Source organism: Trachypithecus francoisi, unplaced genomic scaffold (genome assembly GCF_009764315.1).
Source record: "Trachypithecus francoisi isolate TF-2019V2 unplaced genomic scaffold, Tfra_2.0 Lachesis_group11, whole genome shotgun sequence".
In the NCBI taxonomy this organism is placed as follows: Eukaryota; Metazoa; Chordata; class Mammalia; order Primates; family Cercopithecidae; genus Trachypithecus; species Trachypithecus francoisi.
Genome location: NW_022681456.1, coordinates 23,795,440 through 23,815,073, shown reverse-complemented (window position 1 = coordinate 23,815,073; position 19,634 = coordinate 23,795,440). Strand labels below are relative to the sequence as shown.

General features: G+C 43.9%; 1 protein-coding gene across 9 annotated transcripts in view; it reads left to right on the top strand.

The window, feature by feature from the left end:
- The window catches only part of UBE3B (ubiquitin protein ligase E3B), a 65,654-nt gene that overhangs the window by 9,738 nt on the left and 36,282 nt on the right, over nt 1-19,634 (top strand). For all 9 annotated transcript variants that reach the window (XR_004439600.1, XM_033220694.1, XM_033220696.1 and 6 more), the window contains 8 exons: nt 1,483-1,579; nt 2,829-2,914; nt 4,526-4,608; nt 10,682-10,787; nt 11,098-11,218; nt 12,506-12,683; nt 14,762-14,925; nt 16,414-16,581. Coding sequence is in view for 8 of the 9 variants with exons in the window: in XM_033220694.1 (XP_033076585.1) it covers nt 1,483-1,579; nt 2,829-2,914; nt 4,526-4,608; nt 10,682-10,787; nt 11,098-11,218; nt 12,506-12,683; nt 14,762-14,925; nt 16,414-16,581 (1,003 nt within the window). In the remaining variant the exon portion in view is untranslated. The remainder of the gene's footprint in view (nt 1-1,482; nt 1,580-2,828; nt 2,915-4,525; nt 4,609-10,681; nt 10,788-11,097; nt 11,219-12,505; nt 12,684-14,761; nt 14,926-16,413; nt 16,582-19,634) is intronic.

The window sequence follows — 19,634 nt, the reverse complement described above, 5'->3', positions numbered from 1 at the left end:
TTATCCTGTCTTGACTAAAGGGAAGAGAGGTCTCCCGACCAGTTCAAAAATGCAGGTTTCTTGTAGGTCCAGTGGAATCCTGGGTTCGTCTCTGAACCAGTCAAAGTGGCAAGAGGAATGGGGTACTGTCACTAACCCAGCCTGGTCCTGTGCTCCCCCACCCCCTTCAGTGTTCTGAAAAGGATGGACAGGGGTGTGAGCAGACATATACAGGAGCCTTTTCTACTTTGCACGTAGGGAAAGAGAGGTTTCAGGGACAGAGGCTTGGCAAGGACACAGGTAGCAGCTCAGTAATGGAATGAAAGTCCCTGGACCACCCACCATGCCAGTAATAATCCATTCCCAGCCATCCCTCTTTGGGTGCTCAGGAATGGCTCTTGCCAATGACGCAGCCAAGGCAGTGGCCAGCAGCAAGCCACACCTGGCTTGTTAGGTGAGACATGGCTCAGGGCAGGGTTTCCACACTATGTTGCTTGGAGCCCTGGGAGTCCACCAAAATGACTCAGGGCCAAGTGGACAGGGTATTTCCCTACCTGCAGTCTGCCAGGCGGATCCTTGTTTATCTGCTCTCTGTGTGTACATTCCACAACAGGTTGTTCTTTGAGGAGAGGCTCTTCTATTTTGAACAGACAAAAAAAAGTTTATGCAAAGAAATAGACATCAGGAGAAAAAGGGCCCTGACTCTGGAGCCAGGAATATGTGAAATTCAGTCCTGATTCCACTGCTAATTTCCCACGTGACCTTGAACAAGCTGCTTCCCCTCTCTTACTGTCCATGAGCTTAGGGTTTTGAACTCAGTGGTCTCCAAGGTTGTCCTGTTATAGGTGGACCTGCTATAGGGTCTGTGGGCCTAGAAAGCAGTCAGGCCTTTTGCTTAACTTACACTTGGTGAAACAATGAACTGTCATCAAAATTAGAACAGCAGCCAACATTACATGGAGTGAGTTATGTGCCAGGCACTGTTCTTAGTGCATTGTATGCATTAATCCGTTTATTTCTCACAACAACCCTATGAGGAAAGCGGTGTTATTATTTCTGGTTAACAGATGAGGAAACTGAGGCACAGAGAGGTTAAGAAACTTGCCTAAGCTCACACAGCTAGTAAGTGGTGAAGTCAGAAGGCTGAGCCCAGAGTCCCAGTCATGCTCACTTGCATTTCTGCTCTGTTTCTGCAGAGTTCAGACAGACAGGCAGACATATGTACATACAGCAAGCCAGCCCTGGTCATCTTGTTTTCTAGGGATTCTCAGTTCTCCATTCCCAGGAATATATGATTCCATGGTCAAGCACTAGAGTGTCAGATTCCTTGTTATTTAACTCCTGAAGTGGTCATTGCCCAAGAGAAAAAGAATGAAGACTGACTTAAAATCCTGACTCAGTGATTCCAGGCTGAGTGCCCGTAGAGCACTTGTAAAGTGAACACTTCGCTGTCTGAAATCAGAGGACCTGTGTCTTAAATCTTGCTGTGTTTATTGTTTCCAGCCTGAAATCCTGCAAGACTCCCGACTCATCACCCTGTACCTCACGATGCTTGTCACCTTCACAGACACTTCAACGTGGAAAATTCTTCGGGGAAAAGGTCTGTGGGACTTGCTTCAAAATATTCTGTAACGAACATTTCCACAGAGAGTTCAGGGACCTTTTTTCCTTTGTAAGAAACATTTTTGCCACCACAAGCCTCAGGGAAGGCCCTGAGACCATACCAATGAGGATGCCCTTGGCACTGACCATCAGACTGTGTCACAGTATCCAGAATCCATTCAGCATTGTGTGTTGTACTCTACCCTTCTTTGAATTTACATTTAAAGGCATGGTTCTTCTGATCTTAATTTTTATAATTCCTACAGTGCCTTAGCCTCCAAGTGATAACATTCACTTAAGCCTTGTCATTTTACTTGGAAAATCATTAGGTTGTGAATAATTCTATTTTGCCCATAAAATTTGTATTATAAACTGCCTCCTTCCCTGGTAAGTGTCCTTAGCCCCATGTGTTTCATATGGTCATTTCATTCATCTGTTCAACAAGTAGCCCATATGTGCCAGATGCCGCTAGGCGCTGAAGAGACAGAGATAAGCAAAACAGAAAGGGGCATTGCCCTCCGGGGACTTCAGGTGCTCCCTTCCTCACAGAACTTAATGAGGAAAACAGGCGTGTTTCCTATGAGGAAAACAGGCATTAAATAGACGTCGCTCATAGATATAAAATGACAATAATGTGTTAAGTGCTTGGAAAGAAGCCTGCAAGAGAAATGAGAGTGTCCAGTAGGGTGGGGAGGCCTTGCTTGGTCTGGGGTTCTAGCTTTCCTGAAGAAGTGGTGTGTGAGCTGAGAGCTGGAGAGAGAGCTAGGATTCACAGAGTGAAGAGCGGGGATGAAACAGAAAGCAGGGGAAACGATGCAAAGGCTCCAGGTCAGCAAGGAGGGTTTATTTCAGGCATGACCCTGGCCTCTTGGAGGGAACCCAAAAATTGTTGAGTTCTGGGCCCTGCCCAGAAGCTCATGTCCCATTGAGGAGAGGAGGCATCCCTCCAGAGAAGACATTGCTAGGCCCTAGGAGAGAATTAGAAAAGGTGCTACAGGACCTCAGAGGCCAGAGACATCACTTCTGGCTAGGGGCGTGATGGGACCCATCAATCAAGAGGTGACACTTGCGCCAGGCCTTCCAGGAGGGATAGAGTTCCAGATACGCATTGCCTCCCTATGCTCTGGCACCAGGCCTAAGGGAAAAGGAAGGCAAGCCAGGGGCATCTCATTTCTTAGGGCCTTGGGTGTGGGACACAATTTCCTATGGCAAGAGATTTTTTTGTTCTCACTGTTTTCTTTGTTTAGGTGAAAGTCTTCGACCAGCGATGAACCACATTTGTGCAAATATAATGGGACATCTCAACCAGCATGGATTTTATTCTGTGCTGCAGGTCTGTGACCCCTGCCCCCCAGTGTGCAACTTCCCCACTCTCCAACACCTGCAGCTGTATTTTTACATTTGCGTTCAGCATAGCTGGTGCCCTCCTCAGAAACGCTTTTCATAGGAAGAGCTTGATGCCTGCTGTCCTCTTCTTCCTTCCCCTGCCTTGTCTCACTTGTGGGTCAGGTAAAGGGAGGACAGTGGTGCTGGGATCCCCTGAATGCTCTACGTTTTTGACTGCAAGGGTAATCCAGTCTTTTGACATTTAAACTCTGGAAGAAGACCTCAGGGCTTGTTCCCTCAGATTCCTTCTTGGTTGATGTCTAGAATCATTTTTCTAGCTCTGTGTCCTCAAACAGCCCTTTCCACTTCGTACCTTGTTGTGCCAGATCATACCTCTAGGGAATCGTTAAGAAAGCCTGATTGCTGTTTAAAGGCACTATGGAATTCTTGAGTTTGAGAAGTAATGTTGATTTTGCCCTTCCTTCTACCTAGCGCTGTGATGGGCTGTTTCCTGGTTTGGTTTCACATGCTTCTCACAACAACCCTGTGAGGTGGTCTGTTGGCAGAAGCTGGTATGACTGGCAGTTGTCTCACTAGAGGAAACTTCTACTTCACACCATAATTGAACGGCTTCTAAAATAGTATGGTGTCTTTAAATTTTAAGTTTGGGGCCGGGCGCGGTGGCTCAAGCCTGTAATCCCAGCACTTTGGGAGGCCGAGACGGGCGGATCACGAGGTCAGGAGATCGAGACCATCCTGGCTAACACGGTGAAACCCCGTCTCTACTAAAATATACAAAAAATTAGCCGGGCGAGATGGCGGGCGCCTGTAGTCCCAGCTACTCGGGAGGCTGAGGCGAGAGAATGGCGTAAACCCGGGAGGCAGAGCTTGCAGTGAGCTGAGATCCGGCCACGGCACTCCAGCCTGGGCGACAGAGCGAGACTCCGTCTCAAAAAAAAAAAAAAATTTTAAGTTTGGCATTATTTTTATTAGCTGTTTTTTTAACTTTATTATTAAAGAATTTCTAGGCCGGGCGCGTGGCTCAAGCCTGTATCCCAGCACTTTGGGAGGCCGAGATGGGCGATCACGAGGTCAGGAGATCGAGACCATCCTGGCTAACACGGTGAAACCTCGTCTCTACTAAAAATGCAAAAAACTAGCCGGGCGAGGTGGCGGGCGCCTGTAGTCCCAGCTACTCCGGAGGCTGAGGCAGGAGAATGGCATAAACCCGGGAGCGGAGCTTGCAGTGAGCTGAGATCCGGCCACGGCACTCCAGCCTGGGCGACAGAGCGAGACTCCGTCTCAAAAAAAAAAAAAAAAAAAAAAAAAAAAGAATTTCTAACCATAATATTTAAAGTAGAGAAAGAGTGGTAGAGTTAACCTCATTACCCAATACTTTCTTCCTTTCCTTTTGTAAAAACACTGCATACGGTTTTTTTGTTTGTTTTTTTTTTAAGAGACAGGTTGCTCTGTCACCCAGGCTGGCCTCAAGGAATCCTCCTGCCTGGCTCACAGTAGTTTTCTTATCTGAAGGACTCATTTTAGTTTTTTGCTTTTTTATGTACAAATGAATATAAAGTTGGTATCATCCTCTGACCAATTAAAACATTCTTTTCAGGTATTATTAACCCGTGGCCTGGCAAGACCCCGTCCTTGTCTATCCAAAGGCACTTTAACAGCAGCCTTTTCTCTAGCATTGCGGTGAGTAAGAAACCATAGCTGAGGTGTTGGCATGTTCCTGAATGCTTCCTCCTCTTGGTTTTTCTTTCTCTCCTTACTGGTATTAGGTATAGACTTGCCCACTTTGTCAGAATTTAAGAGAAACGTTGTTCTTAATGAAAGTGAACACATTTGTGACTGCTCAAACTTTTTCTTAATCTTCAGTCTTGAATATTTCTTAATCTTCAGCCCTGAATATTATTGCAGTGTGATCTTTGGAAACTATTCAAAATGAATTTCTTCTATCTAAAAGAGACCAAAATGCAATCATTTTTCCTTTTGAAGTTTTAATTGGCAAAACAAAAAACCTAAGAGCCAGAAGGAAGTCCAACGAAGGGCAGGGTGAGAGGATTAAGGAAGTAATGTGAACACGCATGTGAAATGTTAGAATTTGGAGGACCAGAGAAGAGGTAATATTTGCCTTCACTTAGTTTAGAGATGTCAAGTACTGAAGAAGCTAAGTAATTCTTTATGGAAATTATACCTGCAATTCTGAGAATTGCCAAATGTAAAACACCATGCTTATTCATAGGTCCAGAACATGTTTAAACTGTCGAGGGGAACACTAGCTTGGGGAGATGTTAATAATCCTGGAAGAGTGTCATGGTGGAACCAGCTTGGTGAAAGCTGCTGCTCTGCCCCCATCTGTGGATCTACAGTACACCTTCATGCTGAGAGCTCTGAGAAGTCCTGCTATGCTAGCCGGACCCCATGGGCTTATTTAACCCGGGATTGGCCCAAACATATCTGAGCATGGAATACCTCTGCCTTGTTTTTTGGATGCCGTTGATATCCCATGAAATCATTTTCCATGGAAAACCTATTTGAAAAATGATGGGCTAGAGCATGGGTTGGCCAAATTTTCTAGAAAGAGCTGGATGAGTATTTTCAGCTCTATGGGCCATACAGCCTCTGTCACAACGACTCTGCCATTGCATCTTGAAAGCAGCCGTAGATTGTACAGACACAAATGAGCATGACTGTGTTCCAGTAAAACTTTATTTACAGAAATAGGCCATAGTTTATAAAACACCTGGTCTAGACTGTGCTTTCCGCTAACCACTAACCAGAGGGGGCTGTTTAAATTATTTAAACTAATATATCCAAAATGTTATTTTTACATGTAATCAATATTTTAAAATTATTTTAATTAAAATTAAATAACGTGTTACATTTTTCTCTTCATGCCAAGTCTTCAAAACTGGTATGTACTTAGAGCACGTCTGAATTTGGACCAGCCACATTTTTAAGTGCTCAGTAGCCACGTGTAGCCAGTGGCTACCACATTAGACCGCATGCTTCTAGAGGCTAGACCCTTACACAGAAGAACAGGATGTAACCAGTTATGCTATCATTAGTTACAGAAGTAGAGCTAATTATCTAATAGACAATTGTGCCTTCATTTCATACTTTTAGAGAAGTTATGTGAGTTGTATTTAATGGGCCCTAATGTCTAGATACAAACAGGTTTTCCCAGAAGCCTAAGAAACAGATTCACTGCATCTGTCCCTACCCAAGTCACCTTGTGAGGCAGCTCATTCCAGCAGCATTGCCCGCTGTCCTCTGGCAGACACAGTGAAGGTTAGCACACTGAGGCCTGAACTCTCAAACTCAGGAGCAGCTCTGCCCACCCTCCACCTCCAGAGACACAAGCTCTAGGAGCACCTCACTTTTCTTTCCTGTCCAGCATCCCTCCCCTGCCCGCCCCCGCCGTGGTTGTAATTCACCAGCATGCTCACATCCAGTCATTCTACCACACTTAAATTCTCCTTTAAGAATATAACCAGCAGCCATCCTTGTAGTTTTTCTTGTCTGTATGTATTAGATTCCACTGAATCACTTGTTAAGGCCAGGCTACTCTAAAGCCTTTTCCCAAATAGTACTTTTCCCCTCTGAATGTTTGTGTATAATGGAACACAATCAGGACCTTTTAAAATAAGATATCAGTGGTTTCATCATACAGGAATATAGTGAAAGTCTATAAAATCGTCAGTGGTGTGCCAAGACATGATCACTAAATCCTGAAATATGAATAGCTAACATTGATGGGCCACACGTTGTTCTAAAACTTTTATACATGTTAACTGACTCCTCACCACATTCTCTTATCTCCGTTTTATTTATTTATTTGTGAGACAGGGTTGCACTTTGCCATCAAGGGTGGAGTGCAGTGGCATGATCAGACCTCACTGCAGCCTCAAACTCCTGGGCTCAAGCCATCCTCCCACCTCAGCCTCCCATGTAGCTAGGGCTACAGGCACATGCCCAGCTAATTTTTTTATTTTTAAAATTTTTGTAGAGACGGGGTCTCACTATATTGCCCAGGCTGCTCTCAAACTCCTGGCCTCAAGTGATCCTCATGCCTCAGCCTCTCAAAAAGTGCTGGGATTATAGGAGTGAGCCACCCCACGTGGCTTTTCTCCATTTTATAGATGAGGAAGCTAAGGCCCAGAGAAGTTAAACCGTTTGCTCTTGGTCACACAGCAGGAGTGGCCAGGCCAGAAACTAAACCCAGGTTATTTAACTCCAGAGCTCATACTCTTTCTTCTTATTCTTTGTACTTGCCTCACATGTTGGACACATTTTTGTATTCTAAGAATAATATATTTTATTTTAGTAAATAGCACGTGGGAACCTTCCCAGACTTGCCCTGTTCCTCACACTGCCATGGCATTGATTATCTGGACCCCTAGTTTGCCCAGGCACCTAGTCATGTACCCACTAGCCCTGGCTTCTGTTTTTCCCCATATGCCTGCCCAGCTCCCTGGTTGTACTCTGAGCTCTCTGTTAGCAGGGACTGTGCGTCAGTCATACCTCTTTTGTTTATCCTCCCCACCCCCCCAACCATGTCTAGCCCTGTTAAACATTCGACTAAGCAGTCCACTTACAGACTTTGTCACCCAGGGGTACTTAAATGCAGCAGCTACAGGTGGGCTAAAGAAAGATTCTGTTGACCTCATGCTGGGAAAATCGGTAATAAGAAATTGAGGGAGATGTAGGAGTGTTTGCAGTGTCTGTGGTTTTTGAGTCTGGCCTCATGCAGACTCAAAAGATCACACCCCTCCAAACACTGAGGCAGCCCTGCAGTCCTATAATGCTTCCACTGATAGTCGCTCCCAGTCAGTCAGGCCAAGTTACTTAGGGATATGGCCCAGGATGGAATCCACAGGTTTCTGTGAGAACCGCCAGAGAATGCTACAGCCCTTTGTGCCCTTGAAACGATGCAGTCCCTTCCTTGCAAATGCGAAGTGACTGGTTGTAGTTTCAGCAGCATTCTTTGTGGTTTGCTTTTCTTCTGTTTAGGGAATTGTGTTATTCTGTTTTAAACTTCTTTCTAACATGCAGAAAATAACATGGTTCTCTTTTCGTGTGCCCCACTCAGAGAGGTTAGCTCGGTTGGTTAGCCTCATCTAGACAAGTGGTGAACATAGGTACTGATATTTTCAACATTTCAGCCTCATAAAATGTACTTGTTCCCAAAATGGTACTCTTGAAAGTGAAAGTGTACAGTGTGAATTCTGAGAGCCTAAATACCACTGACACCTCTGCTCATTGCTATTGGAGCACGTTAGCTAGAAGAAACCTTTTTTCCCTCTGTAAGTTGTTCTCTTACCTTTTTTTCTGCATGACCTCTGAGTGATTTTTTAAAGTAACTTTATTGAAGTCTAATTCACATCTCATACACTTTATTCATTTAAAGCGTACCATTCCCTGGCGTTTAGTATGTTCACAGAGTTGTGCAACCATCACCTGCTGAGACCAACTTGGTCGGGGAGACCCTAACCCAGCAGTGCTAGAGGAATTAAAGACACAGAAATATAGAGGTGTGGAGTGGGAAATCAGGGATCTCGCAGCTGAGAGCCTTGAACAGAGATTTACCCACGTATTATTGGCAGCAAGCCAGTGATAAGCATTGTTTCTATAGATTATAGATTAACTAAAAGTATTCCTTACGGGGAAACAAAGGTATGGGCTGAAATAAAGGGATGGGTTGGGCTAGTTATCTACAGCAGGATCATGTCCTTAAGGCACAGATTGCTCATGCTATTGTTTGTGGTTTAAGAATGCCTTTAAGTGGTTTTCCCGCCCTGGGTGGGCAAGGTGTTCCTTGCCCTCATTCTGGTAAACCTACAGTCTTCCAGCCGTGAGTGTCATGGCCATCACAAACATGTCACAGTGCTGCAGAGATTTTGTTTATGGCCAGTTTTGGGGCCAGTTTATGGCCAGATTTTGGGGGCCTATTCCCAACCATCACCACAATCTAATTCCATTAATATTTTATCACCCTGAGAAGAAACCTAATACCCATTAGCAGTCACTCCTTTTTCCCCTCTCCCCAGAACCCCTGGCAACAACTAATCTACTTTCTATCTCTTTGGATTTGCCTGTTCTGGACATCTCACATAAATGGAATCATGTAATATGTGGTCTTTTGCTACTGGCTTTTTTCACTTTGCATATTATAATAGGAGTTCATCCATGTTGTAGCATGGATTAGCGCTTCATGCATTTGTATGGCCAAATAATATTCCATTATATGGATATACCACATTTGAGTTGTTTCTGCTTTTTGACTGTTATAAATGATACTGCTATGATCATTTATGTACAAGTTTTTGTGTAGACATAAGTTTTCATTTCTCTTGGGCATATTCCTAGGAGTAGACTTACCTGGGTTATGTGGTAACTCCATGCTTAACCTTTTGAAGAATTGCCAAATTATTTTCCAAAACACCTGCACTATTTTACATTTCCAGCAGTAGTATGTGAGGGCTCCAGTTTCTCCACATCCTTGTCAACACTTGTTATCTGTCTTTTTTATTTAGCCACCCCAATGGGTGTACAGGGATGTCTCACTGTCGTTTTGATTTACAACTCCCTGTGATGTACTAGCTAGTGATGTTGAACATCTTTTCATGTATTTATTAACCATTTGTCTATCTTCCTTGGAGAAATGTATGTTTAGTCCACTTTTTAATTGGATGTTTCATCTTTTATGAGAGTTGTGAGTTCTTTATGTGCTCTAGATACAAGTCCCTTTTCAGAAAAGTGATCTGCAGCTGTTTCCTTCCATTCAATGGGTTGTCTTTTTCACTTTTTTGATAGTGTCTTTTGAATCACAAAAGTTTTAAACTTTGAAGAAGCACAACTTACCTATTTTTTTTCTTTTGACACTTGTGCTTTTAGTGTGATATCTCAGAAATCATTGCCTAACTTGAAATCTCAAAGCTGTGTTTTCTTCTAGGAATTTTATAGTTTTAGTTATGAAGCTAGCATTTAGGTCTGTGGCTCATTTCATTATTTTTTATGTATGGTGTGGGATAGGGATCATTATTTAATAGTATTTATCTTTTTTTTGATTATGGAAGCAATACATACTTATTATAGAAAACCTAGATAAAGCAGAAAAACATAAAAAAGAAAAAAATTTCTCATGATTCTACAACCAGAGATACATTGTTGACTTTATCTGTCACCTCAATCTTTTAAAAATGTATCTATATTTGTGTTTATATTTCAAAACATTATATATGCTTATATATAGTATATATACTATACATATACTGTGTATGTATATATTGTTTGTCTATAGTGCATATATACTTTTAAATACACTGCTTAACTGAAGTATGAGTTATTAGTGAGTTGTCACAGAGTGAACACACCTGGGTAAGCACCACCCAATAGAGAAATCGATTATACCAGCACCCCAAAACCCCCTTTTTTCCCTCCCTCCCCATCACAAACTCCTTCCTCTTCCATGTATGTAGTTTTTCATCCTACCTTTTTTTAAAGTTGATTATAGCATGAGCATTCTCTCATGTCAGTAAAATTTCAAAACTGGTTTTTCATAGCTGCACAGTCTGGCATCAGCAACTGTACCATCACTGACTTGCCCATTTCCCTAGTGTGTGTCCCCAGTTTCAGCCTTCAGTTTTCTCAGAAATCCCATGCAGAATAATTTCTAGGGATTTGAGCACGTTGGTGGGGTTGTGCTTTTGTTCTGGATGCACACGGAGACCCTGTCTGAATGAGCGGATCTGTCTGTGTCTAGCCCTGTGATTGCTGCACAGTTCTCAGACAATCTGATTCGGCCATTCCTCATCCACATCATGTCTGTGCCTGCTCTGGTGACTCATCTCAGCACAGTGACCCCTGAGGTAAGCAGGCTCTGTGAGTTCCCCGCGAAAACCCAATTGTGTTTTTGCTTTTCTTCTTAGACATCAGAAAGTAAAATGGCTTCTCTGCTTATTTCCACACCTCCCTTTAATTGTTCTTTGGGACCAGTGGCCATGATAGACACACTTGTGTTAGTAGCCCAAAGAAGTGGGTTCTCATCTGTCCATTTTCTTCTTGGTGTTTACTAGCACATCCTGCATAACCAGGGGTGATCTGCAAGTGATCAGGTTCACTCTCTACAGGAAACTGTTCCTGGCAGTTTCTGATTTAACGGTCTGCCGTTGTTTGCAGCGCCTCACTGTTTTAGAATCCCATGACATGCTTCGTAAATTCATCACGTTTTTAAGAGACGAAGATCGATGCCGTGATGTGTGTGAAAGTTTAGAAGGATGCCATACGCTTTGTCTAATGAGTGAGTATCCATGGCTGGAACTTGACTGTATCCTGGCCATCAGGGAAAGCCCAAGTGTTTTGCCTGTCACTATTCTAGAGATTTGGTTGTTTTTTGTAACAGTTGGAAGTGCTTACAATAAAAAACACATATTTAGATAGATAGTTAAAATAGACATGTAAATTAAAATCACATGGAAAATATACTGGCCTGGTAAACTAGTTAAGTGACTATTAATGAACATTAGATGTCAGCCTTTAGCTTCCTGGCAGTCAAGGAAAAAGTGGAAATGCGGTGAATTGCCTGGATAATTCTCGTATCAAGGGAGAAGGGAGGGAGTAGTTAGGTGGGGCTTATATCAGAGCAACGCCTGCATTACCTGTTTTATAGTGTTTTCATTGTAGATGGAAGAAAGGATTTGTTAATAGAAGCATTTGAGGCAGAGGCACAAAATTCTCCTTGCCTAAATTTATTTTAGATAGGAAAAGCTGTTTTTTGTTTTGTTTTGTTTTGTTTTGTTTGAAGACAGGGTCTCACTCTGTCACGCAGGCTGGAGTGCAGTGGCACAGTCATGGCTCACTGCATCCTAGACTTCCCAGGCTTAGGTGATGTCCCACCTCAGCCTCCTGAGTAGCTGGGACTACAAGCGCACACTACCATGACCGACTAATTTTTGTATTTTTAGTGGAGACAGGGTTTTTCACCACGTTGCCCAGACTAGTCTCAAACTCCTGGGCTTGAGCAATCCACACGCCTCAGCCTGTGGGATTACAGACTTGAGATAAAAACTTCCCTGGGGCCAAATTTCACGAGTTTATGGTGCGAGTGTTCACTTGAGTGATGTTGACTAACTGGTGAATGTTGAATAACAGCGACTTCCCAGGATATTCAGATATTCTTCAAAGGTCATTTCTTATGTTGACCCTTGATTTTTAAGCATTAATATAATATTAAAGTGTAATACTAACTAAATATCATTTACCTCTGTGTGCCTGACATTTTACCTGCTACTTCATCCTCATATGGACAGTAGGGATCATCATTCCCATCTTACAAATGAAGAAACAAGTTTGAGACATGGGTTGACAGCCACGGCGCACCTTGTCTGTGGCAAAACCAGGATTTGAAGTCAGCTCGGCTTGTTTCTTACCTTTGCACCACATAGCAGCCTCCAGCACTGACAGGTGCCCCTTATGTGGAAATGTCTTCCTGCACATGGGATGTGGCCGCCTGAGCCACAGACAGGAAGCAGGGCCGGGAGGCACCAAAGTGTTTGGGCCCATCACACTCAGCCTTCTCTCTCTCTAGGCAACCTCCTACACTTGGGCTCCCTCAGCCCCAAAGTGTTAGAGGAGGAGACAGATGGGTTCGTGAGTTTGCTCACCCAGATGCTGTGCTACTGTCAGAAGTACGTGTCCCAGAAGAAGTCCAACCTGACCCACTGGCATCCTGTCCTTGGCTGGTTCTCCCAATCTGTGGATTATGGGTGAGTCCCAGATGCAAATCACTGTCTTTCCTGCCTCTCTCCCACCATCTTCTTTCTTTGTTTCTTCCAGCTTGTGGTGTTTTGTTTCTTATTACAAAAATAATACATATTTATTATATATTAATAAATTGTGAATAAGAACAAAAGAGGATAAAAACCAGACCATTATCCTGTAAACCAAAGATAACTTGAGTGGACATCTTGTCAGTTTTCCTATCTAGAAATACTGATCGTTTTTTACAAAATTGAAATCATACTATTTTGTGTTTTGTTCCTTCCATTCAGTTATGGACCTTATCGATGTTTTTTCTTCTTCACTGTCACTTTTATTGATGGACTAGACTGCCATGTTTTGGAAATGCTAAAACAAGACAAATGATTCAAAGGGAATAGAAATCACCCAAAATCCTTTTCAAGAGGTGGAATATAAATTTTTAAAAGTTTAATTACAAACTTAAAAACACGAGAAACACTAGACTAGAAGAAGGGAGATCAAGTAAGGCGCAGCTTCACGAATTTGAAACATCTACCTGAGCTGAGATAAAGTGGTTTCTGGAGAGAAACCAGCTCTGCTGCCCACCTGTTTTCTTGTTCAGGTATCTGCTCAAGGCATGGGCTAGCACTTCAGTGGCTTTCCTGTCGCAGGGTCAGTAATGGGTTCCATGGGAAGGTTCTTGTTGCACACTCATAAAAAGTTATGGAAAGGCCACTAACGCATAATTTGACAGAGTTACCCGCCTGTGGTGGGTTTTCAGGTTCAGGGTGTCTGTTCTTCTGCTACTCAGTGTGTTGCAAAACTCTGTCTCATAGCTAGCAGTAAGCATGGACTCAGCAGAAAACTAAAGGCCAGGGGAGGAAATCCCCAAATTTGCTCTTTTTTGTAACTGAGTGACATCCCTGGGTCCTATCTAGTTAAAAAAGACTCGTTGCTAGGGAACAGCCTGCCCCAGCGTGACACCCCAGCCTGAAGAGGATGGGGTGGAGGTGCTGAGAGTCAGGAGGCTGTGGGAGGTAAGCGAAGCAGAGCAGCACCTTCGCAGGCGGCCTGCTCTCTGCTCCACTTCCTCTTCTTGGAGGTACTTGGACGACTTGCTTTGCCTTGCTTTCCTCATCTGAAACCTGGGGATAATTTTCACCGTCCCTTTGATAGGGCTTTCTAGAAGGATTGAATGAGATAATGCATGTAAATCACCTACCAGCAGGCCTGGCCGTGCTCAGGGTTGGTGGCTATTAACAATATGATGATCGGCCGGGCGTGGTGGCTCAAGCCTGTAATCCTAGCACTTTGGGAGGCCGAGACGGGCGGATCACGAGGTCAGGAGATCGAGACCATCCTGGCTAACACGGTGAAACCCCGTCTCTACTAAAAAAATACAAAAAATTGGCTGGGCGAGGTGGCAGGCGCCTGGAGTCCCAGGTACTCGGGAGGCTGAGACAGGAGAATGGCGTGAACCCAGGAGGCGGAGCTTGCAGTGAGCTGAGATCCGGCCACTGCACTCCAGCCTGGGCTACAGAGCGAGACTCCGTCTCAGGAAAAAAAAAAAAAAAAAAAAAAAAAACAATATGATGATCAATGTGGGAACCAGTAGGGAGGGGTGTCACCTCATCTTCTTGAGCAGGAAGGTGACAGCAGATTCCAGGAATTTGAGGGATGCTGAGTGCAGTGTGGAGTCAGGCAGGGAGCCCCTGGAAGGCAAGGAGACACTGAGGAGGCTGCTAAGTCATCTCGATTTGGCCCCCCACCACTTGCAGGCCAGCTGTGAGGAGGGAGGCCGTGCAGTGGGTACAAGATTGTTTTTGTCACCTGGGTGGTAGCAAGTGTCTTCAAGAAGAGTGTGACTCATGGAGCCTGGGGACCTGGGGAAAGCAGACAAGATGAAGAGTCAATGCCCTTGACATACCAGACCCTCAGCAATGATTTGTTAGTTTCACTTTTTATTTTTGTAATCTTCTTTGCCATGTTGAGTGCCAGGTCCTAGCTCCAGCTCCCAGAGGAAAGCTGTTAGGAGCTGTGTGGGCTGGCCCTGACCCTGCATCAGGTGGAACTGACAGACCAGGTCTCCTCTGCTCTCTCCTAGCCTTAACGAGTCAATGCACTTGATCACCAAACAGCTGCAATTCCTGTGGGGGGTGCCTCTGATCCGGATCTTCTTCTGTGACATCCTGAGTAAGAAGCTGCTAGAGAGCCAGGAGCCAGCCCACGCGCAGCCAGCATCCCCCCAGAATGTGCTCCCAGTGAAGAGTGAGTGGTGGGAGCAGGCCCGACCCTGTCGCTCCGCTTGGCTAAAGTGTAGCTCCTGTTTCTTCCTGTGTGGATGTTCCACTGTGTTTGTGGGATGTTCTAACTTTGTTTTTGTTGTTGTTGTTCTTGTTGTTAGAGACAGAGTCTCACTGTATCACCCAGGCTGCAGTGCAGTGGCACAATCATAGCTCACTACAGCATCTAACTCCTAGGCTCAGGTGATCCTCCCACATCAGCCTCCCAAGTATAATAGCTGGGACTATAGGCGTGTACTGCCATGCCTGGCTAATTTTTTTTTTTTTCTTTTGTAGAGATGGGGGCCTTACCTTGTTGCCCAGGTTTGTTTCCAATTCCTGACCTCAAGCAATCCGCCCACCTCAGCCTCCCAAAGTGCTGGGATGACATACATGAGCCATCACACCTGGCTTCTAGCTTGTTCCACAACAATTTTGAGGCTTGTTAAGTCACTAAGTTCATATATAGCAAAACAAAAAATACATAGGAATAGAAAACAAGGATTGGGGAAATAGAAATAGGTGAACACAATCAAGATTGGGTCATAAAAGCATATCCACACACATAATGTTCCATTAGGGCCACTGTGGCTACCTGTGAACTTCAGTTTGGTGGTGAACGAACATGAAATGTTTCAGAAACCAATATGAAAAGGGATCTGTGGATGCTTTCTTCTAATTTCTTGGAAGTAGAGCTTTTCTGAGTTCTTAAGAAAATTAATCTCCCATGTGGGACTCCTTATAAAGGAGCCACTCACTGAACCACAGGCGGGGCTAGCACTTCAGTGGCTTTCCTGTCGCAGGGTCAGTAATGGGTTCCATGGGAAGGTTCTTGTTGCACACTCATAAAAAGTTATGGAAAGGCCACTAACGCATAATTTGACAGAGTTACCCCCCTGTGGTGGGTTTTCAGGTTCAGGGTGTCTGTTCTTCTGCTACTCAGTGTGTTGCAAAACTCTGTCTCATAGCTAGCAGTAAGCATGGACTCAGCAAATGTAACTCCAGCAGGATATCAATGGGAAGATTGAAAACAAAGGTAGAATATCATTCAAAACCAGGTGTCAGAACTAGAGGTGGTCATGCCTTACTTCCCTCTAAAGGCACAGAAAATAGAGATGTAGCCAGGGCCCCTGCCTTTGCCCCTCTTCCCCTAATATAGTCCTCTGAATTTTTACCATTGTGGGTTTTGAAATTTGGTGATTTCCAGTGTAAGAATCCTATGTAAGATCTGAATATGCCTAGCTTATTCTGAGAAATTTTTGGATATTCAGAAGAGATCTTTGGATTACACCTAAAAACCTGTTGTTAATGTTTTTCTAATTTATCCCAAAGAAATGCCTTAAATTGAGTGAGTTGCCCCACTGTCTGGCCTGGCTGTGTGTTTAGAGCTTTATTGAAATGCTCTTCCTTTTCCAGGGTGGGATTTGGCAGCTGGCTGAGCTGCTGCTCACATGTCTTCTTTTCTCCATGCCAGGTCTCCTAAAGCGTGCTTTTCAGAAATCGGCATCAGTCCGGAATATTCTCAGGCCTGTTGGGGGTAAACGGGTCGACTCTGCAGAAGTCCAAAAGGTTTGCAACATCTGTGTCCTCTACCAGACCTCGCTGACAACTCTCACACAGATCCGGCTGCAGATACTCACAGGTTTGCAGTCCCCAAGGCATCTTCTACACCTCTCACATTTGGCAGTTCGTCTTAGCAAAAGTTGATGTTTTTTTCTGGCTTTTTTGACTCAGAAAATAGATTCTGAAGGAGAGTGTTTTTTGAGCTGTTCCTCTTAAAAATTGATCCACCTCAGTTAAATTGCTCATGCTAACCTCAGTCATAAGCACTTCCATCTCATTCCTGTTTTGTGACTCTTATTTTAATTATGAAGTACAATTTACTTTTAAAAAGTTTTTATGTTTTCTGAGTAAAAAAACAAAAAAGATACAGTTGCAAAAAAAAAAAAAACTACTTTTAATTCCATAATCCAAAAACAATCAACTGTGCCTGAGTATACTGCACATATAAAATAAATATATTTAAATTGAAATATATGGCAATATCCTTTCCTTTCCAGTAATCATTTTACCATGTCACAAATTCTTTGAAAACCTTATCTTTATTGGCTGCATAGTATCTCATCACGTGGATATGCCCAGCATTTGCCTTTTTAGCTTAACATGGAGGAGAGTCCCCTCTGAGCACAGAACTGGGCAACACGGGCTTTTAGGTTGCAGCACAGTTGTTATGAATTGGTCTTACAAGTACAAAAGGCCTTTGTAAACTGTGAAAGCCTTTTGTTACATGAAGGATTAAGAACTTCTCTGCTGCATTTTACATTTTTTAGCATCATAAATCACTGCTTCTCTTTCACACTTATCCATTCTTCAAATATTTATTGAGCGCCCCTGTGTGCCAGGCACTGAGGATACAGAGGTGAACGAGACAGCCAAGTTCTTCATTCTCAAGGGGATTGTATTCAAGTAGTGGGGAGACCAAAAATAAGCAAGTAAAAAGTAGGTCTCATGTAACAATGGGCACTGTGAAAATGAAAATGCTGAGAGACGATGTTGGCTTGGGCTGCAGCAGGATTTCTCAGCCTCAGCATTACGGACATCTTGGGCTGGCCCATTCTTTGTCGTGAGGGGCTGTCTTTTGTGTTTTGGGATGTTTAGCAGCCCTGGTCCCTACTCATAGATGCCAGTAGCACCTTCCCAACCAGCTGTGACAGCCAAACATATCTTCACATTTGGCATTCAGCCAGATGCCTCCTGGGAGGCAAAGTCATTCCTGGTTGAAAGCCATTGGCCTAGTGTAGTAGCAATGGAGATTAAGACAGGAGGATTTAGATTTGTTTTAGAGGTAGAAGATAGGGATCTTACTGGTAGCTTGGATTTGGGAGCGTGAGGACCAAGGGGTTTAAAGAAGATACCAGGTTGTTGGCCCAACCACCTGTGTGGATAGTAGCACTATTTGCTGAGCTGGGGAAGACCAGGCGGCAGGGCCTGTGGGGAGTCTGTTGTGTTGTGGCTATGACGAGGGAAAGGGGCCTGCCAGGCATGCTGGCAGAGGTGACACTCTGGGAGCATCAGCTGAGAGATGGAGTGTAAAGCCATGGGCTTTCAGCCTAGGGCAGGTTTCCCAAAGATGAGCAGAGGGAGCGGAGAAGGGGCAAGACCATACCTGGGGCACCCCAGCACCTGAGGGTTTGGGCAGCATCTTGAGTGAGAGGAGTTTGGGGTTATGGTTTGTGTCCAGCTTTTTAAATGAGCTCACATTGAAGCTCATTTTCCCAAGTGAGAGAATCCAAATACAGGTTTTTTAGTCAACTTGAAAATATACACTTTAAGGATGAAGATAAACTAAAGTGTATGTTTGATATTCAGTCTATTTAGCAACTAAGATTATAGAAAATAACACTTGTTTTTAAAATACTGTTGTTTTTGGCCGGGCGCGGTGGCTCAAGCCTGTAATCCCAGCACTTTGGGAGGCCGAGACGGGCGGATCACGAGGTCAGGAGATCGAGACCATCCTGGCTAACATGGTGAAACCCCGTCTCTACTAAAAATACAAAAACTAGCCGGGCGAGGTGGCGGGCACCTGTAGTCCCAGCTACTCGGGAGGCTGAGGCAGGAGAATGGCGTAAACCCGGGAGGCGGAGCTTGCAGTGAGCTGAGATCTGGCCACTGCACTCCAGTCTGGGCAACAGAGCGAGACTCCGCCTCAAAAAAAAATAAATAAATAAAAAATAAAATAAAATAAAATAAAATACTGTTGTTTTTCTGCTGACAACTTAGGAAGTGTCTGTGCTCCTCACACGCATCTGACAGCACTGGCGCCACTGCTGGTCTGTCTGCCATTGCTCTGCCAGGCCCACTGTCTCCATCTCTGTCTAAATGGCTTGATATGCAGCCCTTGTTGAATCAGTGTGTGATGCTATGAGTATTCTAGTCTACACTACGTGAGTCGTTTATACAGAACTCGAGGACACTTGCTTTTCTTCTTTTATCCTATAGGAGTATATTTGTGATCTCCACAGTGTAACTGTTTCCTCTGTTTCTATTTTAACCTGTTTTTGAATTGTGAGATTTCCATATTCTTGGGTATGTTTGATATAACATGGACAGTTGAAAGACTAGTTATGAGTGGGGCATCTATGTAATCATCAACAGATCAAGAAAGTCTTGCTTCTAAAGGCTTCTTTATAACCATATCCTCCTATCCTTGAAAATGTGAGGTCTAAGCTCTAGGCATAATCACTAAATTGGTACAATTCTCGGCCTCCTTTAGAATTCCTTCAGTTCACCCTCTAAGCATCCTTCAGTAGCACTGGTAGAGTTCCCCCAACTCCCACTGCTGGCTAATATACTTTCCCCAAACAGTTCTGTATTGAAAACTAAATAATTCAGAGAGTACCCTATAAGATGAAAGGTATAAGGGCTCAAATACAAGGTGACTGTGCTTTTCTGAGAAACACACCTTACTGTATATTCAGTGATACATGGCATTTCAGATCCAGCCATTCTAAGTCAATAGCTGCGTTATTAGATGTAAACTATATCAGTGATGTGGCCTGTGTGTCTGATGCCTTGTAGCCCTGAGGAAACAAACTTAGAATGTCCTCTGTGTCCCCTTTTGCTTCCTCAGGGTTCCATTTTTGTTATTTCAGAGCGTCCTACCACAGTCATTGACTGCATTTCCACTTGTAACAT